This window comes from Castor canadensis, chromosome 9 (assembly GCF_047511655.1).
Source record: "Castor canadensis chromosome 9, mCasCan1.hap1v2, whole genome shotgun sequence".
NCBI lineage: Eukaryota > Metazoa > Chordata > Mammalia > Rodentia > Castoridae > Castor > Castor canadensis.
The window spans coordinates 20,989,977-21,016,756 of NC_133394.1; the positions used below are offsets into that span (position 1 = coordinate 20,989,977).

At 42.2% G+C, this 26,780-nt stretch overlaps 2 protein-coding genes across 5 annotated transcripts in view; one reads left to right on the forward strand and one right to left on the reverse strand.

Annotated features, from left to right (window-relative positions):
* Nucleotides 1–7,591: 7,591 nt before the first annotated feature.
* Nucleotides 7,592–22,364, forward strand: Tlr2 (toll like receptor 2). The gene is made up of 2 exons (XM_074041325.1): nucleotides 7,592–8,130; nucleotides 19,753–22,364. Exon 2 carries the CDS (start codon nucleotides 19,769–19,771, stop codon nucleotides 22,115–22,117), a length of 2,349 nt encoding a protein of 782 aa, XP_073897426.1. The 5' UTR covers nucleotides 7,592–8,130; nucleotides 19,753–19,768; the 3' UTR covers nucleotides 22,118–22,364.
* Nucleotides 22,365–24,042: 1,678 nt separating this feature from the next.
* Nucleotides 24,043–26,780, reverse strand: part of Rnf175 (ring finger protein 175) — a 47,324-nt gene continuing 44,586 nt past the window's right edge. For 2 of the 4 annotated variants that reach the window (XM_074041329.1, XM_074041328.1), the window contains one exon: nucleotides 24,043–26,778. In XM_074041329.1, coding sequence (XP_073897430.1) covers nucleotides 26,658–26,778 — 121 coding nt within the window. In that variant the 3' untranslated portion in view covers nucleotides 24,043–26,657. The remainder of the gene's footprint in view (nucleotides 26,779–26,780) is intronic. The other 2 variants (XM_074041326.1, XR_012435613.1) reach the window with 2 other exon arrangements.

Genomic DNA, 26,780 nt, shown 5'->3' on the forward strand with positions numbered 1-26,780 from the left:
ACAAATGTTTCAATACACATTTCTACAAACAGAAAATTTTCAACACATATAAATGAAGTTTAATTATCCCTCAGTATCCATGGGTGATTGGTTCCAGGACCCCTGAGGATACAAAAATCAAGGATGCCCAACTCCCTTATACAAAATGGTACAGTATATGCTTCAACTTGCATGCCAGCCACTATACTTCACATCATCTCTAGATTACTTATGATACCTAACACAATTGCAGATGCCATGTGAATAGCTGTCATAGTGCACTGGTTAGGGAATAATGACAAGAAAAAAGTCTATCCATGTTCAATACAGACACATTTTCTTCCTGAACATTTTTGATATGAGGTAGGCTGAATCAGCAGATGCAGAACCCCAGGACAAGGTGTGTTTGTTGGGGGGAGGGGCTGGCTGTGCATGAATGAGATGTGAGATAACCCTGTCGAGACTGAGGACCTGTAAAGTGATAGGAGATCCCTCAGGGCGTGCCTTTCAACACTTCATTTCCATGCACTCACACTTTTAAATTTTTTTAAATGATCATATTATTATTGTGCTGGGGGGGATTCACACAAAATATTAAATACTAGTCATTAATCTTCCAGAATTTTTTTGGGCCAAATACAACTGTCTATATAATTGACAAAAGAATGGCTACCTCCCACACTTTGAAAGACACACATAGAGCAAATCATTTCATCTTCATAGTAATTTGGGGAGTTCCTTCTTAGTTGGCTGACAATATTGGCTGGCAAGCTGGTGGCATTCTTATCTGTGACCCTGACTGGTACATACTGGGCCCATATTTTACTTAATAATGAGGAACTGAGCCTAAGGGAAGCTGTGGTCACAGAGCTCAAGTCTCTGGTTCTCAGTCACATCACTCTTTCCATCTACGTGGAAGTTGGCAGCCCCTGCCCAGACTACTGTACCACGTGGCTGGATTTAGCAAACATAGTTGACTCTTAAGATATTACAATATATTTTCCAAGGTGCTCCAAAGAATTTAGAGCTTGATAAAAATTCTCTTTTCATATTCTTCTGTCTGAAGAGCTCATCCAACCCTTACAGATATTAAAATATCAGGCACTCATGGATTTTTCATTTCTAAGTGGGGTCACCTGTTGTGAGGGGGGATAGAAGTCAGTTAGGGCAAGGGGCCACTGTCCAGCTCCTCCCCCTTGTGGTACCATGTGTCTGCTAACTGCCACTGCAGGTGTCTATGCTCCACTCCTCCAGGACTGAAAGGCAAGTTGGTCCATCATGCAATGAGCATCAGTCCAGTGCCTGTTATGTGCCAGGAGAGGGACAGTTCCCTACAGAGAAGACAGCAAATCCATGCTTTCATGGATCTCCTACCACACCCCATTAACAGAGGTGTGTGAATCAGGAAGCTCCTTTTTTTTTTTTTTTTTCTACAGCCGAACAGAATTCTTGCAACAAATAAAAACAAATTGCCTTGTCTTTGGGAGTCTTCTGTATTAGGATACAACATAAAACAATTCACCTCTTGTACCATCCTTGTGGTTTGGCCCTGTTTTTAGGATAGTTCATCAATGACTTGAGCAAAAGTCTCTTTTTTCCATTTCCCCAAACTTTAGCTTCCTGGGATATTTGTAAGTTCTCTAAATTAAAACAAACAAACAAACAAATGTTGGAGCTGGAGGTGTAGCTCAGTGGTAGAGTATGTTTTTAGTGTGTGCAACATTCTGGGTTCAATCCCCAGCACCAAAAACCAAACCAAAGCAAAATAACAGCATCAAAACCCAACTACGATTTTTACAGACTGTTTCAAACTAAGATGGATGTTTCTAAGCCCCAGAGATGAGCCCAGAAGCCTGAAAGAAATGTACATTGCCATTAGGGCTGATATGTGAAGCAGTCAATTTTATTCTGAGAGGTTTGGGTGGTCTTTCAAGTTTCTGAATGTGTTTGGAAGTGAGAAACACTGCTCTTCATATATAAAAGGAACAGATGAAAATCTTACCATTGGTTCCTATGAAAGTAAATGCTAAGATGATCTGCAGTTAATCCAACAAAAGTATTTGTGAATCAGAAGACCTGGGGTGCTGAGTACTTCCAGAAAGTGGGAGATGGGGTGGCCAGGATTCCCCAGACCAGGCCCCATAGAAACTACAACAACAGAGGTCAGCTCTGGGGACTTTCCATGATGAAAGAACTTGAAAGGCATGCTTTTGCTTTTATAGTAACTAAAGAGACTCAAAACTGAAAGTGCCAAGACCTGCTTAATATTTTATCCTCTGACACAATATTTAAAATCACTAACATATTTAGATCTCAGGAAAAATTTGATGGTTGATGAATAACTGAAGTATTCACTTCAAAAAGATGGCTGGCACTCACTGTACACCTTGAATTCAATGCAAAATAATCCGCCAGCTCTTGGAAATGTTGCTTACTCTAGGAAAACTGACTAACCTTGATCTTGGTCCGTGTACACTAATTGCTTTACCAAACACGAGTGGCCAGAAAGAGTAGAACACCTGAACTTACCCAACAGAAAAAAACACAATTTAACCCAGTGTTTCCCAGACTAGGCTTATCAACTGTTAGCAATATAATTTTTTATTGAGCTACAACTTAAAGAAGTTTACATTTTCAGGTATTTGTTGAAGACCTCACCAGATGCTTCCTTCTCCTTGGAGAGTAAGCATGAAATTAAAACTTTCTCTAAGGAGCAATAAGATCCTTTTCACAAACTAGAGACTCTGGAAGCTGGTGGCCACGACTTCATCTGCTTTTGTGACCATCTGAATTCCATGCAGGAGCAGCCAGCACTGGCCAAGGTCCTGATCCAATGGCGTGTGCTGTGCCTAATGATCTCCCGACAATCCTGCTTGTGGGGAACCTGTGTCACCATTTTCATGGACTGTGAAATGCTGTGGGCCTGGCTCCAGGGCAAGAGGAGGCACAGGTCAGCCTCTGACTGTCTGACAGGAGCGTCTGCTGTGACGTATTTGTTTCTAGCTAGGCCTTTATAACCATTATCTTCCACGGATTAAAGAAACTCTGGGGAATGGTGCTATAGGACAAAGGTTAGTGTCCCTCCCCACATCCTAATGGTGGTGATGTAATTGGAGGTGGGACCTGGGGTAGGTGTTTGGTGATTCGGAACTCCTGAATGACAGTTCTACTGGTGCAGAACCTCGTGGTCCAGGAGCAGGAGAACTCCCTCTTTAAGCTGTCTCCACAAGGGGACTTTGTTTTTAGTAACGCCATTGACTCCATTGAAAAGAGCCACAAAATTGTCTTTGTGCTCTCAGAAAGCTTTGTGAGGAGCAAGTGGTGCAAGTGTAAACCAGCTCTTCGAGGAGAACAACCAGGCTGCCATCTTCATTCTGGAATCCATTGAGAAGCCATTTGTCCTAGTCTGGAGGGACTGTTATAGCAAAGATCCCCTGTACTGGGGAGCTCTAATAATCAATAGAAATTGATTCCTCACAGTTTTGGAAGCTGGGAAGGCCAAGGAGCTAGCAGATTCAGTGTGTGGTGAGGACTGCCTCATGGTTCATGGCCAGCTTCTTGCTGCGTCCCCATGGTGGAAGGCACAGGGAGCTCTCTGAAGTCTCTTTCCTAACACCCCAATAGGATTTCAACATTTGAATTTTGGCAGGGGATAGCACACAGATCTTCATTCTGTAGCATCATTCCCCAACAATTCCGTAAGCACGGAAGACGACAAACACAAAGACCTACTGAGATGACCACCACGGATGAGGTGAAGAAAAAAATTCCTCATTTTAAAAGGAAAATATTGGCGCTGGGGCATACCCAAGTGGCGGAGTGCTTACCTGGCGAGCACAAGACCCTGAGTTCAAACGCGAGTACTCCCCAAATAAATACATAAATAAATGGATAATATTCATGAAATATTCTCAATTTTCACAACTTGGTTCTGTGTATATGTACAGTTTTACTATTTTTACTAATGGTGTTTTATAAGAGAGAGTTTGCTTCCTTTATACATATGTAGCCAAGTATGGCATAACGGTTTTAGTAGCAATTATCTGCCACAGTAGCTATACCGTGCAGCCTGGCTGCGTAGCAAGCTCTGCCATCTTGGCTTATGTGAGTTCACTCTATGATGCTCTCATGACGAATTTACCGGATGTGGCATTTCTCAGAATGTAATCCCATTGTTAAGCAATACGTTTGTATTCTTCGAGAGTTACCCTTTCCCCACATTCCTTTTCATATTGTCTTCATTTCTAATCTTTTTTTTTTTCATTTTTCTTTTATTATTCATATGTGCATACAAGGCTTGGTTCATTTCTCCCCCCTGCCCCCACCCCCTCCCTTACCACCCACTCCGCCCCCTCCCTCTCCCCCCCAATACCCAGCAGAAACTATTTTGCCCTTATTTCTAATTTTGTTGTAGAGAGAGTATAAGCAATAATAGGAAGGAACAAGGGTTTTTGCTGGTTGAGATAAGGATAGCTATACAGGGCATTGACTCACATTGATTTCCTGTGTGTGGGTGTTACCTTCTAGGTTAATTCTTTTTCATCTAACCTTTTTAATCTTTTTTTTTAAATAAGTTTTTTAAGTAGCGAGTTGTAGGAGGAAGCCTGACTAGATAGGAATGAGGAGACTTGGGGTCTAACCTTGGATTTGTCACTTGTTAGAGGTGAGCCATGGGAGCCTGGCAAGTTCTGTAGTCACTTGAACCAAAGGGGTTATACTATCTGAACTATTTATCTCACGTGTTACTGTGAGATTCAGATGGCAAATAGACATGAAACTGCTTTTAAGAACTGAACAAGTATGAGGCCAGTGCCCACTGGAAGTGTGGACATCTTTGCCCAGGGTATAGGATTACCTGTGTTGTATACAGACAGCACTCCGATAACTTGTGGGTAAATACATGATTTTTTACCTGACTTGGCCAGAACTTTCTATTTGACTTTAGGATTAAAAAGCAAAGCAGGGCGCCAATGGCTTACACCTGTAATCCTAGCTGTTAAGGAGGCAGAGATCACAAGGCTCAAGGTTTGAGAGCAGCCTGGGCAAACAGTTCAAGAGACCCTGTTTGGTCTGGGCTGGTGGAGTGGCTCAAGTGGTAGAGTGCCTGCCTAGCAAGAGTGAAGCTGTGAAAATGCTCACCATCTCTAGCAATAAAGGAAATGCAAATTAAAACCACACTAAGATTCCACCTCACCCCTGTTAGAATAGCCATCATCAGCAACACCATGAACAACAGGTGTTGGCGAGGATGCGGGGGAAAAAGGAACCCTCTTACACTGTTGGTGGGAATGTAAACTAGTACAACCACTCTGGAAAAAAATTTGGAGGCTACTTAAAAAGCTAGACATTGATCTACCATTTGATCCAGCAATACCACTCTTGGGGATATACCCAAAAGACTGTGACACAGGTTACTCTAGAGGCACCTGCACACCCATGTTTATTGCAGCACTATTCACAATAGCCAAGTTATGGAAACAGCCAAGATGCCCCACCACTGACGAATGGATTAAGAAAATGTGGTATCTATACACAATGGAATATTATGTAGCCATGAAGAAGAATGAAATGTTATCATTCGCTGGTAAATGGATGGAATTGGAGAACATCATTCTGAGTGAGGTTAGCCTGGCCCAAAAAGACCAAAAATCGTATGTTCTCCCTCATATGTGGACATTAGATCAAGGGCAAACACAACAAGGGGATTGGACTATGAGCAAATGATAAAAGCAAGAGCACACAAGGGAGGGGTGAGGATAGGTAAGACACCTAAAAAACTAGCTAGCATTTGTTGCCCTCAACACAGAGAAACTAAAGCAGATACCTTAAAAGCAACTGAGGCCAACAGGAAAAGGGGACCAGGAACTAGAGAAAAGGTTAGATCAAAAAGAATTAACCTAGAAGGTAACACACACGCACAGGAAATTAATGTGAGTCAACTCCCTGTATAGCTATCCTTATCTCAACTAGGAAAACCCTTGTTCCTTCCTATTATTGCTTATACTCTCTCTACAACAAAATTAGAAATAAGGTCAAAATAGTTTCTGCTGGGTATTGAGGGGGTAGGGGGAAGAGGGAGGGGGCGGAGTGGGAGGTAAGGGAGGGGGTGGGGGCAGGGGGGAGAAATGACCCAAGCCTTGTATGCACATATGAATAAAAAAAAAGAGTGAAGCTGTGAGTTCAAATCCCAGTACTGCCAAAAAAAAAGAAAAAGAAAGCAAAGCAATAACACTAAAGATCTAGATAATAAGACAGTTCAACTAGAGAAGGAAGAGAGATTTCTAATTTGGGGAAAGTCAGTGGGAGACCTTTGATCTCAAGTGTCATGAGAAATTATGAGGAAGACAGGTGGTGATTTTGAATAAATAACAGTCTTTTCAGGCAGCTGGAGAGGCTGTGTCATCAAGGATAGTGAAAACTGTCCACATGGTCAGTAAACTGTGTGGACAAGCAGACATCACAGAGCACAGAAGTGCACAGAAGCCCACCCTCTCAATTGTGTATTCATGACTGTTGATTACATTTCTCTCATTTTTGAACCATTGGGGCTCCAAAAATGATACACCAAAATATGTCACTTTGGACTTCAGAGTCCTTGGGGCACAGCAAATGCAGGAAGAGCTTTTTCTTAAATTCTCTTATTTACACAAAGACCAGACCTGCCAAAAGAAGCAGATCCTCCTGAAATTTCATAACTGAAGATTCAACTCATATTACTGACAGAGACTGAAAACCAAGCATCACACCTAGAACCCACAGGAACCTTGTCTCAGGCCATTGTCTATTCTTTAGATTCTTTTCTCCCCTAAAACTCATTTATGACCCCTCTAAAGTGGCACGTCTCCTACTTCCCTCTTCCCCAAAAAGAGGGTATTTAAGCCCCAACCACCTGACCCTTCTTTGAGCTGCTCCCAAGTACATAAGCGGGTGAATAAATCTGTAGCCTTTTCAGCTGGCTACTTTCAGTTTGTCTCAACTACATAGTGGGAAGGAAAGTTTAACTTCCCTACAGAACCTTTAAAAAGGATTACGGATGTGCAGCAACAGAGAAGAGGAAAGAGTCCTGAATTTAGGGTAAAAATCTGATTTCGACTCTCAGCCCTGTCACTTAGGATTTACATCCTAATTTACATTTTTCTCGTGTAAAAGAGGAGCAAGAATACTCGCTGTGCTCCAGCTTTAGGTAGGTGCAGATCGAATGCAATTATCATGAAATGTAGCATATTAATATTTAAATATAAAGACAGTATAATTTTAAAGGCAGGGTTTTTCCTCCTTACAAATACTCCTCACTGGGGTAGGGGGGACAAACTGGCTTCTGTGGAAGGAAGAAAAGCAGTCTACGAGTTTGGGGAACTACTTTGAGATGCAGGCATGGAATAGAGCAAGAGTAACTAGCTTCCAAACCGTACACTGTGGGGGGAGGGCGCTCTTTTCCTGGGGGTGCGTGGGGGTGCGTGGGGGTGCGTGGGGGTGCGTGGGGGTGGGAGGCGAGCCAGGTGCACCTGCAGGGACTGTCATGGGACTGAGAACTCTAGGGCTGTCCTTACCTACTCCCGCAGGCAAATCGTGATTGGTGAACTTTTAGCAGGAGAACATACTTTCTCGTGGCAGTGGCCCCTGGAGCTGTGATAAAGTAGTGACTGAAGCGCTGCAAAGCGGGTCTGGGGACAGAAGCAAGGGTTCTGAGCTTGAGACGGGATTCCAGGCAGGAGAAGAATCGGCAGAGGCGTGCGGGGTCTCCCGGCGATGTGAGGTTCTGATGATCAGGTCCTTGAAGGAAGTACTGGTTGGGCACTCAGCTTTCTCTTTGGCGGCCAAGTCAGCCACTGTGCCTCGGGAAGTCCCATGCGGGGACCTCCCGCCTCCTCTCAGTTCTCCTTTGCCTGCCCGCAACCCCTCCCCGGCTCTCAGCGCCCCGCTCGGGCCCGTCCGGCTGGGGGTGGGGCAGGACCTGACCGAGGTCAGGGTCACCTGATAAAGCCTGGCCAGAGGGACGGCCACAGCTGGCCCGGCCACAGACTGAGGTCGGGCGTCACCACCCCCGGGGCGGATCCGCCCGTGGACCACGGCTCTCGCGCCCGGAAGGAGGGGCGCGCGGCGGGGACCCCCGCCCCCACTTCGCGGTCCCCGCGGCTCGCGGGCTCCCCGGTACGTCGGGCCGTTCGCGCGGGCGGGCGGGGCCGGGGACCAGGGGCTCGCTCCTGGGGCTCCGCGGGGACGGGGACAGCTCCCCAGCCGGGTGTCCCCCGACGCCATGGCTTCCAGGCCGGGTCTCTGTGGCACCTGCACGGGTTCGGGGACATCTGGGGAGGAGCGGGGACCGCCGAGAAGGGGACGCGCAGCCCAGGGCGGCCCGTGACAGTGACCGTGGCGGTGACCGTGGCCGCCGGGAGCTTTGGCCCGGATCAGGGCAGCCGCGATCCTGGGAGCCGAGGTGGGCGGTGGCCCCGCTCTGTGGGTTCCCGGAGGGGCCAGGGTCCCACAAAGGCTGTCACCTGGCGGGAAGGAGGACGCCTGTGCTCGGCAGGGCTGTGTCGCGATCGCACAGAACTCTAGGGTGGGAAAGAATAAAGATTGGGTTTTCGGACATCGCGTTCACGACTGGGCGAGGTCGGGCCGGGTTCCTGACCCTCGGGGTCACCCCTCGGGTCCTGTACCCCAAGAGTAGCTGGGCTCTGCTTAGCAAACCACTGAGAGCATTCCAGCTCTTCACCTGTGAGTGCTTCGCGGTTCCCCCTGTCACTACTTCACCGTCCATAAATGAGACCTTTGTATGCAAGCCAGGAAAGTGTTTGTCTTTTTTAAGAAGGAGTAATTGTTCCAGGTGTAAACAACTCAGCCTGCTCAGATGGCTTTGTTCTTGCAGAACGTCTCGACCCTTAGGAAAACCTTTACTAACAAAAGAGCAGCTAGTAAACAGGATGGCCGGCTTCCAAGGGCAGACCCCCCCCCACCACCAAAAAAAAAAAAAAAAAAAAAAAAAAAAAAAGGAAAATAAACATCGTGGTATTGTGAAGTGACTTACTTGCCAGTACTTTAAGTTTCTTCCTGTTCCAAGCAAAGAACGTTTGCATCTTAAATTTTTTATGATGTTTCCATTTTACAAAAAATTGCAGAATTGGATAGCATGTTTCAGAATTTCTAATTAATTAACTCTAGCTAATTTTGCTCTATTTATAAACAAAATAACAGGGAGAAGATCTAATTATAAATGAAGTCATCCCCAAATTTAAAAGGCAAGAAAAGACATACAAAAGGATATAGGATATGGAAGAAAAAAGTACACACTGCAATGATTTGAAATCACAATATGCTAGTCATTATATTGAATGACAAGGACTACCTTTTTTGATTACCACTAAGATTGCTAGAATAGGAATTAAAAGCTACAATACAATAATAATAGGCTGTTAACAAGAGATATATTTCTTCAGGACATTAAAAAGCTTAAAGTCAAAGTGTGCAACTGATTATCAGGAGAAAGTTTCTTGTAACTATGTTAATATCAGATGTTAAGGCCAAAAAAAATCAATACTAGATAAAGCGGAACTTTTCATAAAATGAAAGTTTTGTTGAGAAGAGGTACAAATTCAGAGTTTATAAGAACATGACATAAAAATAGAGTCAAATTGACAAAATTGTAAGGAGACAAATCTTTATAATTTTGTGTGAGATTTTATCATTTCTCAGAAACTGTACAAAAAGCAGAGAAAAGATCAGTGAGGATAAAGAAAAGGTAAACTATGTGAGAACTTGGAAGGGCTAGAATAAATGAATAAGTTCCTGGACATTTAAACCTACCAAAATTGAATCACGATGAAATAGAAAATCTAAACAGATTGACGGTGAGTAATCAGATTGAGTCAGTAATAAAAAGTCTCCTGCCAAAGAAAATCCCAGGACCAGGAGCAGTTGCTCACCTCTGTAATTCCAGCTGCTCAGGAAGCAGAGATCCAGAGGATCGTGATTCAGGTTAGTCCAGGCAAAAAGTTAGTAAGACCTCCGCATCCCCCCACCAAATCAACCAGTAGGCCAGGCATTGTAGTGCATGTCTGTGATTCCAGCTCAGCAGGAGGTATAAACTCATGGGTTGAGAACCAGACTGGCCCTATCCAAAACATAACTAAATCGTAAAAGGTTGTTTGTGTGTGTGTGTGTGTGTGTGTGTAGCTTAGTAGTAGAGACTTGCCTAGCAAGCTGGAGGTCCTGGGTTCAAATCCCAATACAGACAAAAAAAAAGGAAGAAAATCCCAGGAGTTGATGGCTTCACTGCTGAATTTTACCAATCACTTAAAGAACTAATGCAGTTCTTTCCAAACTATCTCAAGCAAATCAAAGAGGATGTAAATTCTTCCTTTGGAGCTCATTCTAGGAGGCCAGCATGGCCCAGATATTAAAATCAGATAAGGGCATAAAAAGGAAAACTGGTATCCCTGATGGACACAGGTGCATTGGTCCTCCTTTGGGCTGGGAGCATGGCTCAAGCAGTACAATGCCTGCCAAGTATGTGGGAGGCCCTGAGTTCAAACCCCAGTACAGAAAACAAAACAAAACAACCCCCTCCAAAAAAAAAATGCTCATGGAAATACTGGCAGAGTGAAGTCAACAGTGCATTAAAGAAAAGGTCATTCTCCATGATCAAGTGGTATGCTTCCCAGGGATGCAAGGGTGGTTTGGTATATTCAAATCAATAAATGTGATAGATCACATTTCAGTAAGTGCAGAAACAGCACTTAATAAAATTCAGTATCCCTTTATGATAAAAACTCACAACAAATCAGGGATTGAAGGAATAGACCTTAACACGATAAAAGTTATATATGACAAACCCACAGCTAATAGCAACTGAACAGGGAACAATCGCAACCTCTTCCTCTAAGATCTGGAACAAGACAAGGATGTCCATTTTCACCACTTCTAATCAATATTGTAGTAGAAGTCCTAGCCGGAGCAATTAGGCAACATAAAGAAATAAAAGGCAGCCAGGCCTGGTGACTCATGCCTGTAAATCCTAGCTACTTAGGAGGCAGAAATCAGGAAGATAGTGGTTTGAGGCTAGCCTTGGCAAAAAGTTAGCAAGACCCCCATCTCAACTAATAAAAGCAAGAGCTGGGCATGGTGATGTGTACTTGTCATTCCAGCTACTCAGGAAGTCTAAATGGGATCACAGTCCAGGCCCACCTGGGCAAAAATTGAGACTCTATTCAGAAAAATAATGAAAGCAAAAAGGACTGGGGCTGTGACTCAAGTGCCTTCCTAGCAAGCATGAAGCCCTGTTCAACCCCCAGTACTGCAAAACAAACAAACAAATAAACAACAAAAAAATCCCCTAAAGAGCATCCAAATTAGGAAGGAGGAAGTCAAATTATCCCTGTTTGCAGATGGCATACTCTTACAGAGCAAAGACGCTAAAGATTCTGTCAAAACATTGCTAGAAATAGTAAATTAGAGGGCTGGTGGAAAGGCTCAGTTGGTAGGGTGCCTGCCTACCAAGCGTGAAGCCATGAGTTCAAACCCCAGTACTGCCAAAATAAACAAACAAAAAATAATAAATTGGTAAAGCTGAAAGGTACAAAATCAACATGCAAAAACCATTAGCATTTCTACACACCAATAGTGAACTACCTGCAAAAGAAATTGAGAAAACAATCTGGTTAACGATTGCTGCCAAAAGCTCCACAAAGATCTCTGCAATAAAGCTACAAAACATCTGTGAAAGAAATTGAAGGGGACACATGGAAGAATTAATATTGTTACACTGTTCATACTACCCAAAGTAATCTAAGATTCAATGTAGTCCCTATCAAAATACCAAGGACATGCTTCACAAAAATAGGAACTAATCCTAAAATTTATGGGTAACCACAAAAGACCCCCCAAAGCTAAAAGTAATCTTGAGAGTAGAACAGACCAGGAGGCATCAAACTACCTGACTTCACAGTATACTACAAAGCTACCATAACCCAAACCAGATGGTATTGGCATAAAAACACACATAGACCAGTGGAACAGAATTGAGAACATAGAAGTAGATCCAAACACATACAGCCAACTGGTTTTGACAGAGGCACTAAGACCACATTCAGGAAAAGACAGTCTCTTCAAGGGGTGTGGGGAAAATTGGATATCCATACACAGAAGAATGAAACTGGATCCCATCTCTAACCATATTAAAAATGGATCGAAGACTTCAATGTAGGACCCAAAACTTTAAAAGTCCTAGAAGAAAGCAGGAGAAGTGCTTCATGACATTGGTATGGGTGAGGATATTCTGGATAAGAACTCAAAAACATAGGCAACAGAACCAAAAATAGACATGGGATTACATCATACTAAAAAGCTTCCAAAAATTGATTTGTTGGAAGAGGAGAGTACAGTAGTGTTTACTAGAGGCTAGGTCGGAGGAGTAGGGATGGAGGGAGGTTAGATGGCAGGTACCAAGATATTGTTAGTAGGAGGAATAAGATGTAGTGTGTTATAGCAACTAGGGCAATTACAGTGTACAGCAACTTATTGTATATTTTATATAGAACTAGAAGAGAGGAGTTTGCAGGCTCTAAACACAAAAAAGTTAAATGTTTGAGGAGCTGGAAATGCTAATTATCCTGATTTGATCAACATACACTGTATACATGTATCAGATTAGCACACTGTACTTAATAAGCATGTACAGTTATTATGTGTCAATTAAAAGTAAATTTTAAGCCAGGCATGGTGGCATATTTGCAATCCTAGCACTGGGGAAGCTGAAGCAGGAGGACTTTTGAGTTCAAGGCCAGCCTGGGCTACATAGTGAGACTATTGTCTCCAAAACAGAAAAAGAAAATCTTGGAAAGACTCTGTATAGTGGATGAAATAATCAACAGAAGGAAGAGACAACCTGTGGAATGAGAGAAAATATTTATAAACTATGCATCTGATAAGAGGTCAATATTCAGAATACATAGGAGCTGAACCAACCCAATAACAAAAACCAAATCATCTTATTTTTAAAATCTGAGCAGAAGACATGAGTAGACTTTCCTCAACAGATGACATACAAAAAGCCAACAGGATGTGAAAGATGTTCTATATCATTAATTATCAGTGGAGTGCGAATCAAAATCACAGTGAGATATCCCCTCACTCCAAATAGAAGGGCTATCATCAAAAACTCAGAAATCCTAAGTGTGAGCCGATACAGAGAAGTGAGAATACTTCCATGTTGTTGGTAAGTTAGGGTAGCCATTATGGAAAACAGTATGTATAAGAGTCCTCAAAAAATTAAAACTTAAACTGCTATGTGATCATCAATCTCTTATTCCATATACATCTAAAAGAAATGTAATCAATCTGTCGAAGAGATCTGCACTCCTATGTTTACAGCAGCTCTGTTCACCATATCCAAATACGGTATTAATCTAAGTCACCATCAATAGCTGAGTAGATAAAGAAAATACGCTACATAGACACAATGGATTATTATTAAGCCATTAAAAAGAATGAAATCTTGTCTTTTGCAGCAACATGAGCGAACTTAAAGGACATCTTGATCAATGAAATAAACCAGGAACAGAAAAACACATACCACATGATCTCATTCAGCTCTGAAATCTGAAAAAGTCAATTTCAGAAGTCCAGAGTAGAAGACTGGTGACCCCAAGCAGAAGAGGAAGACAGGGAGAAACTGGTGGGAGGGTACAAAATTACAGTTACATGGTAGGAATAAGTTCTGATGTTCTGTTGCACGTAGGGTGGCTGTTGTTAACAATATTGCATTGCACATTTCCAAGTCAATAGAAGAGGGGATTTTGAATGTCTTTACTACAAAGAAATGATAAATGTGTGAGGTGATTGATATACTCATCTGATTTGATCATTACATAATGTATACATGCATGGAGACATCACACTTCTCCCATAAATATGTGATTATTTTATATCAATTAAAAAAGAAAAGAAAATGTGAACACAATTAGTGACTTAATGAACCAGAACAAACTACTACTTCTAACAGCTGGAATGACAGAACAGTCACATCTGACCCTGTACTGAGCCATAAAGCAAAGTGTGACACTTTTTCAAGGATTTCAATCATACACAGTGTTTTCTGTCCAAAATGCAATTACAGTAGAAAGCAAAAACAAACCCTTAAGCAAACAAATAAAAACCCAATCATACATTTGGAATTTAATAAATACATGTCTAAATAACCCATGGGTCAAAAAATCTGAATGGGTATTAGAAAATATCTTAAGATGGACTATGAAAAAAACTACAGAAAAACTTTTCAGATGCAGATAAACTATTGCTTAGATGAAAGTGTATAACCTTAAATCAGATATTGAAATTAAATAATTCCTAAAAACTAATGAGCAAGCATCTACCTCAAGAGATTAGGAAAAGAACAGTAAAGTAAATCCAGACAGAGCATAATGAGGGAATAGTAATATAAAGGTAGAAATTATTGAACCAGAAAATAAAGAGTTTATAGAGTCAGAACTTGGTTTTTGAAAATGCTGATAAAAATGATAAACCTCTGGAAAGACAAGAAAAAAAGAAAGCAGGCACAAATAATTCATCTATGGGATAAAATCAAGGACCTCACTTTCATTGAACAAAATAAGCAGGAGAACATTAGCTGGAATTTGTCTCCATACTTTGACTTCCTACATAACAAGTTGCAATCTAACTTCGTACACAAACAAATCAGAACCTAATTTAGGACAATGTTGTTGGTAACAAACAGCTGGATTCTATCCAGTCACAAACAGCCATGCCCAATCACAGGCAGCCGATTGGTCAACTCGTGCTCAAATGAGGCGTAGCTATAGCCAATCAGGTGATTTCTCTACTTTGCATGTAAAGCCTTCCTGTTCTTATTGCTGGGTGGAGCTCTTAAACTTCCTGTGCCTGATTCGTGAATTGTTCTTTGCTCAGATACACTCAGTCAAATTCAATTTGTCTAAAGTTTTTCTTTTTAACACTTTCTGTCCTCTAAACATTAAATAATAAAAGGATATGGTAACTCTCCCAAAACGCTTAAAAATTTAGAAGAGAGCCAGGCGCTGGTGGCTCACACCTGCGATCCTAGCTACTCAGGAGGATTGCAGCTCGAAGCTAACCCGGCAAATAGTTCTGGAGCCCCTGTCTCGAAAAAACCCTTCACAAAAAAGAGCTGGTGGAGTGGCTCGAGGTGTAGGCCCTGAGTTCAAATTCCAGTACCGGAAAAGAAAAAAAAAATAGAAGAGAAAGAAAATTCCTTAAAAAACACAACTTACCAAAACTGACAAAAAGGAAATCTCAATAACTCTATCACTCTTAAATAAATTTAACTTTATTTCACAAAATAAATAACAAAACTGCAAGCCCAGATGGTGGCACTAGTGAATTTTACTTGATGAGAACATCAGGAGAAAGGAAGTTGAAAGGACAAATTCATTTTTGAATATAGATACAAAATTCTGAACAAAATATTAGGAAATAAAATCCAGGAATCTATTAGAAGGAAAATACATCTAGGCTAGTTGGGTTTATTTTAAAGATGTCAGTATTGTCTTAACACTTTAAAATAATTGATCAATGCAGCCACCTGTCTTTATTATTTTTTTTTATTGTTTTATTATTCATATGTGCATACAACGCTTGAGTCATTTCTCCTGCCTGCCCCCACCCCCTCCCTTACCACCCACTCCGCCCCCTCCCTCTCTCCCCTGTCTTTATTAGCAATAGGAGGAAATTCATGCTACTGTGTCAGTAGATACAGGAAGAGGGTGGGCCTTTCCTCTGAGTGTCCTGGGGATTTGGCCTGACACACCTACTCTTAGGAAATCATGGTGGCACACTGGTGACAGGCTGAACTTGGCTCTATCCCATGCTCCCAGATCTATGCAAATTCTGAAGACGGAATTCAAAGCAAATGCTGAGATGACTTCTGGCAGCAGCATAAGAACTGTGAAAGTGAAAGAGAATCATCCACCCTAACCAAAGCTTGACACTCTGCATGTCACAGTGCAGGTGTGGGCACTTTTCAGGCACCTTGCAATTTGTTTCCAAATTGATGCCAAGAATTGGTTCACTCTTAAAAAAGGTAGAAGAAGGAAAAATAATTAGATAAAATCCAACATTCAGTAATCAAGAAAATGAAGTGTGCATTGGCCCATCTTGGGATCCGGGTGGTTTCATGGTTGTGAGGACATCATGCCTACAATGTCACTGGGGGAGGTAATCGTTTTGGGACCACCGTTGTATATATGGCACGTGATTGTACAGGGGCTGGGAAAAAGAAACAGAGCCATCATTATGTCTTGAGGCTATCATTACATACATAGAAAAACTCTCCAAGCTGTTGGAGTTACTAAGTTATCAGTGCTCAATGCATGCTCAACATAGAAAACTGAATTTCCACATACATGTATGTACATGCCAATTTCAACATCACATATATATGTAATGCTAATTTCAACACTTCAAAAGTATCAAACATCTAGAGTAAATCTCATAAGATATGCTTAAGATCTTCATGCAAAAAATAAAATATTACTGTGATAAATTAAACAAGACCTAAATACATGGAGAACTACACCATGCTATGGCTTGGAAGATTCAATATTGCAGTTCTGCTAATAATTCCCACGTTGATGTGTAGATTCAATGCACTTCCAGTTAACATCTCAACAGGGTTTGTTTGACACTGAAGTTGATTCTGACACTCATGAAAATACGCCAGAACCAATTAATCATGTGTTTTGTATGTGAAGAAAAATGGGAGGAAGTGCTTGCTCCTGGGTATTGAGATATATTACATACTGTACTTACTACAGTGTCAGGACAGACAAATAGATACTGACCTGAGTCAGCACTGATACAAGATACACATCTGTACAGAGGTGTGGCTGTTAACAAAGATGGTACAGTCAATTGTTTTGCTAAGATGATCTTTTCCTTTTTGATTTTCTGAGACAAGATCTCACAGTATAGTCCAGACTAGCTTCAAAACTTGTTCTGTAGCCCAAGCTGGCTTTGAACTCATGATCCTGCCATCTCAGATGCCTGAGTGCTGGGATTATAGTAATGCGCCACCAAGCCTGGCTAAAGAAGATCTTCCTCTCTCTCTCTCTCTCTCGCTCTCTCTCTTTTTGTTTTTGGCGGTACTGGGGTTTGAGCTCAGAGCCTCAAGCTCCTAACCCACACTTCCAGCAATCAAGATGATCTTTTAAAAAATACTGCTGGGTTTCTTAACTATCCATACTGGAAACAAAAATGAATCTTGTCTGTTACTTTAAATATTAAACTCAAGTAGATTACAAACCTAGAAAACAGTGAAGAAATGAGGATTCCTTATAAAAAAATAAGAGGGAAAGTAATGAGAGTGTCTTCACGATAATGTAGGAGGACTTGGGTAAAGAGGTACATGCCTGTAATTCCAGCTAGGTAGGAAGCAGAGGTAGGAGGATTGTGGTGCTAGGCTAAAAGACCCTGTCTGTACAGTAACCTTAATCAAAATGCTGGAGGCGTTGCTCAAGTGGTAGAGTGCTGTCTGCCAAGTGCAAGGCCTAGAGTTCAAACCCCAATATCTCCATATATGTGTATAAGATTTTAAAAATAGGCCATAAAATCACTATTAAAAAAGGAAATGTAAATTTTAAGAACAACTGTTCATCAAAGTGTTATACTGTGATTGATGGTGTCCTCTCTACAATTCATGTTGGAACTTAACCCCCCAAATCCAATGGTATGAAAAGGCCTGGCCTTTGGAGGGTTATTGAGTCATAGGCACTGCCCTTATAAATGGGGTTGGTAACCTTGTAAAGAGAAAAGGGAATTGCTCTTTTGCCCTTCTGCCTTCTACCATGTAAAGACACAGCACCAAGGTATCATCTTGGAGGCAGCGAGCAACCCTCACCAGCCATCAGTGTCAGGGCTGTGAGCTTGGACTTTCCAGCCTCTCTGACTGTAAGGAATACACTTTTATTCTTTATAAACTATCCAGTCTCAGTTTGTTACAGTAGCACTAATCGTCAAAGACAAAAAGATTCCATTAAGAAAGTTGGAACTTTTGGAAGTTTATTATGTAAATTGTTATGATGGCACTATGAGGAATACTTACCAAAATATATACATTAGTTACGTGCATTTTGGTATACCGATTGTACCTCACTAATGCTAGAGAGAGAATGAAAATTCAGAATGAATATGTGTAGTGTTGAGCTGTTTATCTAAACAAACAGAGGAAAGTAATTGTATTGATGTGGGCGTGAAAATTCTCCAGCAATGGTTAAATTCTCAAACCAAATTTTAAAAAATATTTTAATTCTTTATGGTTTTCTTCTTTGTGGCTTTAAATTGTATAACCCAGGTTAGTAAAATCTCTTAGATTCTGTGAATATGGGGAATTAGGTTTATCCATAAAAAATTTGTTCTTGGGGTTAAATATTTTTAAAAAATTGTAGAGCTATTGCACAGAGCAAATACAGACAAAGGCGCACAGATACAAGAAAAAGGAGGAGGGGGTGTCCAGGGCCCAGAAGGTGGGCCTGGAGAAAGCAGTTGGATCCTGCATGAAAGCATGCCCTACAGTGTGGAGCAAACGCACCATCTGAGCAGCCTACCCGGGCTTGAACACTGCTTTCTTTCTTTCTTTATTATTTTATTATTCATATGTGCATACAAGGCTTGGGTCATTTCTCCCCCCTGCCCCCACCCCCTCCCTTACCACCCACTCTGCCCCCTTCTTCTCCCCCCCACCCCCTCAATACCCAGCAGAAACTATTTTGCCCTTATCTCTAATTTTGTTGTAGAGAGAGTATAAGCAATAATAGGAAGGAACAAGGGTTTTTGCTGGTTGAGATAAGGATAGCTATACAGGGAGTTGACTCACGTTGATTTCCTGTGCATGTGTGTTACCTTCTAGGTTAATTCTTTTTGATCTCACCTTTTCTGTAGTTCCTGGTCCCCTTCTCCTATCGGCCTCAGTTGCTTTTAAGGTATCTGCTTTAGTTTCTCTGCGTTAAGGGCAACAAACGCTAGCTAACTTTTTAGGTGTCTTACCTATCCTCACCCCTCCCTTGTGTGCTCTCGCTTTTATCATGTGCTCAAAGTCCAGTCCCATTGCTGATGAACACTGCTTTCTGCACCTACAGAAAATAAGTAGGCAGAGACCTTCCTGCAGGAAGAGAAGGTCTCAATGGTACTAATGTCTCTCCACCCAGTAAAGTTTCCCTGGAAGGCCTGGGGCTCCCAACACCCTCCTGGCAGCTCACTGTTAGAAGGAGGAAGGCAGGACTGGTGAGCAGGAGGCCTTTCCCTTTTGATCAGAGAGCACACTGTTCCTGGAGCTTAATTCAGTGCCTAGTTGTCTAGTGAGAGCAGTGGTTTGGTTCAGCAAGATCCAATGAGCCAGCGGGGACTGGAAGCAGTCAAGAAGCTTCCAGAGTGGGAAAAGGTGACTGAAAATCCACATGGGGAGCCTTAAGCTGCCCACCATTCACTCCTCCATCCACTCAGTCCACGTAGATGCGTCCTCTAGGCTCCCAGATGGCTATACTTTCAAGTCTCTGCACAGCAGTCAAATATCTGTCAGAGCTGTGGATGTGTCGGGAATTCATTATTCCCATTCATGTGTCCCATCCATCTCTGTTATTTCCTCTGTGTGTGTGTGTGCACGTGTGCATGAGAGAGAGCGAGAAAGAGGGAGAGAGAGAGAGAGACAGACTTCATCAGCCCTTTCTCAAGAATCAGAATTACAATATGTTGTCAACAGTCACTCATTTGAACTTCATTTCTTTGTAGGTTGAATCACTGGACAATGCCACATGTTTTGTGGACAGTGTGGGCCTTGGGGACCATGATCAGCCTCCCCAAGGAAGGAACCCCAGATCAGGCTTCTCTGTCATGTGACCCTGCTGGTGTCTGTGACGGCAGCTCCAGGTCTCTCACTTCCATCCCCTTATGGCTCACTGCAGCCATGAAAAGCCTCGATCTGTCCGACAATGACATCGCCTACGTGGGCCGAGGTGACCTGCAGAGCTGCGTGAACCTCCAGGCGCTGGTGCTCAAGTCCAACAGAATCCACACCATAGAGGAAAATGCCTTTTCTTCCCTGCACAGTCTCCAGCATCTGGACTTGTCCAAAAACTATTTATCTAATTTGTCAGCCTCCTGGTTCAGGCCCCTTTCCTCCCTGAAATTCTTAAACTTACTGGAAAATCCTTATAAAACCCTTGGGGAAACATCACTTTTTTTTCACCTCTCAAATTTGCAAACCCTGAGGGTTGGAAGTGCTGCCACCTTCTCTGAGATTCAGAGAGTAGATTTTGCTGGACTCACCTTTCTCGAGGAACTCGAAATTAGTGCGTCAAATCTCCAGAGATATGAGTCAGAAAGTTTGAAGTCCATTCAGAACATCAGTCACCTGATTCTTCACCTGAAGCAGCCAACCTTACTGCTGGGGATTTTTGTGGATCTCTTAAATTCTGTGGAGTATTTAGAACTGAGAGATATCAACGTGAACAGGTTCTACTTTTCAGAGCTATCTGTCCATGAGACAAATTCACCAATCAGAAAGTTGACATTCACAAGTGTGTACTTCTCCGATGAAAGCTTTAACGAAGTTCTGAAACTGTTGAGTTACACTCCTGGACTGTTAGAGGTGGAACTTGATGACTGTACCCTGGATGGAGTTGGCAATTTTAGGGCATCAGAGAAAGTGAAAGATCTAGGTAACATAGAAACGGTCACCATACGGAGATTGCATATTCCAAAGTTCTTCTTATTTTATGACCTGAGCACCGTGTATTCACTTGCAAAAACTGTAAAGCGAGTCACAGTAGAAAACAGTAAGGTTTTTCTGGTTCCTTGTTCCTTTTCACGACATTTAAAATCATTAGAATACTTGGATCTCAGTGAAAATTTGATGGTTGAAGAATACTTGAAGAATTCAGCGTGTGAAGATGGCTGGCCCTCCCTACAAACCTTAATTTTAAGGCAAAATCATTTGACATTCATAGAAAAAACTGCAGAGGTTTTGCTGACTCTGAAAAACCTGACAGACCTTGACGTCAGTAAGAATAGTTTTCATTTTATGCCGGAAACTTGTCAGTGGCCAAAAAAGATGAGGTACTTGAATTTATCTAGCACACGAATACAGAGTTTAACCTCCTGCCTTCCCCAGACACTGGAAGTTTTAGATGTTGACAATAACAATCTTAATTCATTTACTTTACTTTTGCCTCAACTCAAAGAACTTTATATTTCCAGAAATAAGTTGAAGACTCTCCCAGATGCCTCCTTCTTACCTGTGTTACTAGTCATGAAAGTCAGAAAGAATACAATAAATACTTTCTCTAAGGAGCAACTTGATTCTTTTCACCACCTGAAGAGTCTAGAAGCAGGTGGCAACAACTTCGTCTGCTCTTGTGAACTCCTCTCTTTCACACAGGAGCAGCCAGCACTGGCCAAGGTCCTGATCGACTGGCCAGACAACTACCTGTGTGACTCTCCAGCCCACGTGCGGGGCCAGAGGGTTCAGGATGCCCGGCTGTCCGCCTCTGAGTGCTACAAGGCAGCACTAGTGTCAGGTGTGTGCGGTATCCTTGTCCTATTGATCCTGCTCATCGTGGGCCTGTGCCACCGTTTCCATGGACTGTGGTATGTGAGAATGATGTGGGCTTGGCTCCAGGCCAAGAGGAAGCCCAGGAAAGCCCCAGGCAGGGACGTCTGCTATGACGCCTTTGTTTCCTACAGTGAGCACGATTCCTACTGGGTGGAAAACCTCCTGGTGCAGGAGCTGGAGAACTTGGATCCCCCCTTCAAGCTGTGCCTCCACAAGCGGGATTTTGTTCCTGGCAAGTGGATCATTGACAATATCATTGACTGCATCGAAAAGAGCCACAAAACTGTCTTTGTCCTGTCAGAGAACTTTGTGAGGAGCGAGTGGTGCAAGTATGAACTTGACTTCTCCCATTTCCGGCTCTTCGATGAGAACAACGACGCTGCTATCCTCGTTCTCCTGGAGCCCATCGAGAAAAAAGCCATCCCTCAGCGCTTCTGTAGGCTGCGGAAGATCATGAACACCAAGACCTACCTGGAGTGGCCCAGGGATGAGGCTCAGCAGGAAGGGTTTTGGGTCAATTTGAGAACTGCGATAAAGTCCTAAGTTCCCCACTCAAGTCCAGTCATGGCCTGGTGGCATCTTCACACCACGAGTTGTAACTAAGTTCATTCTGATAAAATTAGATAAAAGCCAGAAGCAGTGCAAATGGGCCAAAGACGTCACATACCTGTGTCAGGTCAGTCTGCTTTCTATGAAGAGGCGTGTGGATGGCTATGTAGAACACTCAGGCAAATTTGTTGCTATTCCTAGAAAAAGGGCTGTGTTCTCATTAAACTTTTCAGTTTACAAAGTACCTAAAAGATGTGTTTTTGTGTGAACTGAGTCTGCCTTTCTGGGTATTTGAGATTTCTCCAGTCACAATTCCTTGAAAGAGTAACATAAGCTACAGTAAATTAGACCTTTTCATGAGAAGAAAACCATCGGGGCAGGAAAACGTTTAGTTTAGAAGCTTTGAAAGACGTTTTCCGTGTGGAGTCTGATCTTCCTCAGCCTCAACTCCTTGTGAAATTCTAATTAGCTTGGTTACTGGATCCCTGTTCCCTCGCGAGCATTGTGTTGCTCTTTTGCTTCTGTGAAAAGTCTTGATTCTAATTCTAAAGAGCTTTCCCATTTCCTTCTGGAAATATTTTAAAAGTAAATGGATCACTTCTGTAATCCCAGCTACTTGGAAAGTAGTGATGGGAGAATCATGGTCTGGAAGCTGGCCGGGGGAAAATGCAAGACCCTATCTGAAAAATAACTCAAGCAAAAAGGGATAGGGGGCGTGGCTCAAGTGGTAAAGCAGCTGCCTAGAAAGTGCAAGGCTCTGAGTTCAAGTCCCAGTACTGCCAAAAAGAAAAAAAATTAAAAATACGTATTAAATAAAAATTTTAAATAGCTGTGTACCTAGAAGTTGTTCATGACTGAAATATATAACCATTTGAAGACAGATATGACTACCATATGTTAACTTTTAAATGGATTTAATAATGTTTAACTAAGAATCAAGATTTAGCTGGCCACTAGTGACTCATGCCTGTAATCCTAGCTACTTGGAAGAATCAGTTTGAGGTCAGCCTGGGGAAAAACTTTACAAGGTCGCCATCCCAATCAATAGCTTGGCACTGTGGCATAGGCCTGTCATCCAAAACTATAATTGAGGCTGAGATTGGTTCCAGCTCAATCTGGGCAAAAAAAATGTTTGCGAGACCCCCATCTCAATGGAAAAAGTTGGATGTGGTGGCATGTCCCTGACTTCCCAGGGAAAAGCCTAAAATAGAAGGATTGTGGTCCAGACCGGCCTGGGCAAAGAGTGAGACCCTATCTCCAAAGTACCCAGAACAAAAAGGGCTGGAGGTGTGGTCCAAGCAGCACAGCCCCTGCCTAACAACTGCAATTCCGAGTTCAAACCTCAGCACCACCAAACAAAAAAAAAAGGTCAAGATTTAATAATGCATTAAATTTGGATGGATCATCTTTGCTCAGGGCTCTTTACTGATTCTATGCAACTCACTTTTTATGCTGAGAGTCATGTAAAAGGGAGTGACCTCCTCTGACCCTTGCTCAGTTCTCAAGTAGAGCTAGGGATATGAGAGTGATCAGGCTCTCGAGTCAGAAACACTTGGGTTAGTGGATGTGTAAAGTTGGTCAACTCACTTTATCTGACCCAAAATGTTTTCCTATCCTTAAAATAGGGCAGTGACCTCTACAGGCTCGATTGTTGAGATCATGAATTGCAGTGATAGAAGCAAAACACCGAGTGCACATTCTTTGGCTACCATTGCCTCTGGAGGGATGGAGGGACAAGAGTACCAAGCCAGTGAGAAGGCCCCTGTGGGGATAAGAGGGATGACTCTGTAGTAGATGTGAGCTGCTATTCTTACTTTCTGGGAAGGGCTTCATTTCTTTATGTATTATGGCTTGCAAATGGACATTTTTCTAAGGAACTCTTCTATTCACAGGAAAAACACCCTGAAGAAACAAGTTCATTAGGCCTGTAACAGACTTTATTTAGTCATGGAGAGCTCACATGGTACTTCTTTCACACAAACTCCCAGAAGAGCATTGTGGAGACAACAGTCAGCCTGTGAAGAAAATGCACAAGTTCTGTTTTTCTTTTCCAACAGTATGCACCATGCTAACTATCATGAGAACCAGACGGATTTAACATTGACTTGAGCTGTACGTTTAACCTTAAGAATTTAAACACTAGTAGAGCTAACCTCATAGTTTAGTGGTAGATTTAAAATTGCCTTTAAAAAATAATCTTTATTTTTCTCATTGCAAATGTGAAATATGTTCATTGTGGAAATTCTGGAAAAGAGGCAAGAAGATGTAAGAGAAAATAAGAATCAGCTCTTATTGGTACTTTGGCAGAGTACAGCTCTCCAGTCTTTTGTTGATGTATATATACATACTACTTTACAAATTGGAATTAGATTATAAATATTTGAACTATATAAAGAAAATGGCATCTTTTTTGTGAGATTGTTTAATGTGCTATAGCTTGGGTGTTGAATGTCCCAAAAGGGTCATATGTTAAGGGTTTGGTCCCAGGCCACCATTCTATTGGAGGTGGTGGACCTTTGAGGAGGCAGGGCATGTGGGAGGAAGTTAGGTCACTGAGGGTGTTTCCTTCAAGAGGCTCTGTTTCTTTGTGCTTCCCAGCCACCATAGATGAGCTGCTTCCTCCCCATGAGTTCCCTGCCTGGTTTACTGCCTCACTACAGGCCCCCAAACAACAGGGCCAACTGATCAGGAACTGAAACCTCCAAGACTGGAGTCGAGAGAAAAGTTTTCTCTTTTTAAGTTGATCATCTCAGGTATTTGTTACAGTAGCAGAAAGCTGCCAAAACACAATGATTATCTGATATGTCTGAACTGTGAGGGCCATTTTGATTTCCATGCAAATAAATACTGTTTTACCTGCCCAGAGTTCTAAAAGGTTCCAGGAGGGGGTGGAACCCCCACATGCAGCTAGCCATAAAAACAAGTGGCAAATATATCACAGATCAATGTGAGGGATCTTTTTTTAAAGAACAGAAGAAAAAATTAATTTATAGTGGGTTCTCCAAATATGAGATCTTCTATTTGTCACTGGACTATAAACTTAAGACTCTCTTTTTAGCCGGGTGCGGTGGCTCATGCCTATAATTTTAGCTACTTGGGAGGTGGAGATTGGGAGGATTGAGGTTCGAAGTCACCCAGAGAAGTTCTCAAGACCCCATCTTCAAAATAACCAGAACAAAACGGACTGGAGGTGTGGCTCAAGTGGCAGAGCACTTGCTTTGCAAGCATAAAGCCCTGAGTTCAAATCCCAGTCCTACAAACAATCTTATTTTATCTTCTTAACCCTTGAATGTGCCTAGTATATAATAAATTACTGAAATATTTGGTGAGTAGAAAACTAGAATTCGGTTGTTTAGTGAGCCAATTATAATACTGAGGTATAAAGAAGGAGAGTTCACAGCAGATAGGAATCTTAGTATGAGTAATCTTGAGGATAGAACTTTGAATAGGTTTACGTACAATCCTAGCATTTGGACAAGGGACCTAACAAGTGGTGTGTCTCCTTCCTACCTCATGCAAGTGCAATAGTCCCAATATTGCAGGGTAGCTGTCTAGTGTTGTGTATATAGTGTTGGCTGTTTATCAAATGACCAGTCATTTAAAATGAATTAACTTTCAGAGTCCAACACATTGTTTGTGGGTCAATTCTTTGTAATTGGTTTCCCCATTCAGTTAATTTTGTTCCCTCCTTTCTGATTAATTTTTTTCTTTCAACAGATATTTATTGAGTGCCAGTTATGGGCTGCACACCGCTTAAGTGCTCTGGACACAGTAGGGAACACAGCAGATAAAGCTCCTAGATTTCATGGAGTGGAAGATAAATAATAAAAGTATGATATGATTTCAGGTATTAATAAGTGCCACGAAGCAGAGAACAGCAGAGAACACGTGTCTTGTGTGTGAACAGAGTAACACAAAAGAAGAGAGCAACTCTTTCCTCTTTGGTGCAGCCCATGGGGGTTCCCAGGAATCTCAGTGCGGCTGTGGCTCTCCTGCAGAGCTTTGGGGGTGACCCCCTGTACCCTCTGACTCTGTAGGGCCACAGTTACTAGGCAGTGACAAGCACATAGAGTGGAAAAGACGAGACCCTGAATCCATTGACTTATGTAACAACTCATCCTACTTCTTTGAAGACGAACTGATGGGGAGGCATTAATTATAACTACGTGTTGTTGCAAGAAGTGTTTTGCAAGCCTTCGAAATATGTTACAGATCAGATCATTGTCCGCCAAACTGGGGGCACAATGTCCCCAGCGGTGTGTAATAAAAGTGTCCCATGCGTGGGTTACAAACAATTGTGAGGGGAAAGATGAAAAAGCACATTTTATTTGTTCATTCCATTGTTCTGCTTCTCTTTAATTCTTCCCACAGAGATAAATTGCTTTAGGTGTGACACTATGTTTTACTTTTTTAGTTTATTTTTTTCTGAATTATTAGGACCATCTGTAAAATGAAATGTCAATATTGAACACAGAACAAGGGCTTAAAAATACTCCCACCACACAGCACCTTGCTTCTGGGGAAGTCTGCTGTGCTACTCCAGCCCCAGTGAATAGTTAATGCCTTGAGTTATTCCTATCACCACGGGTTGCCAGGCCACCAAATAACGAAGCCAGTCCAGGATTTGTCCATACAAAAAATGTGTGCGCTCCCAGCT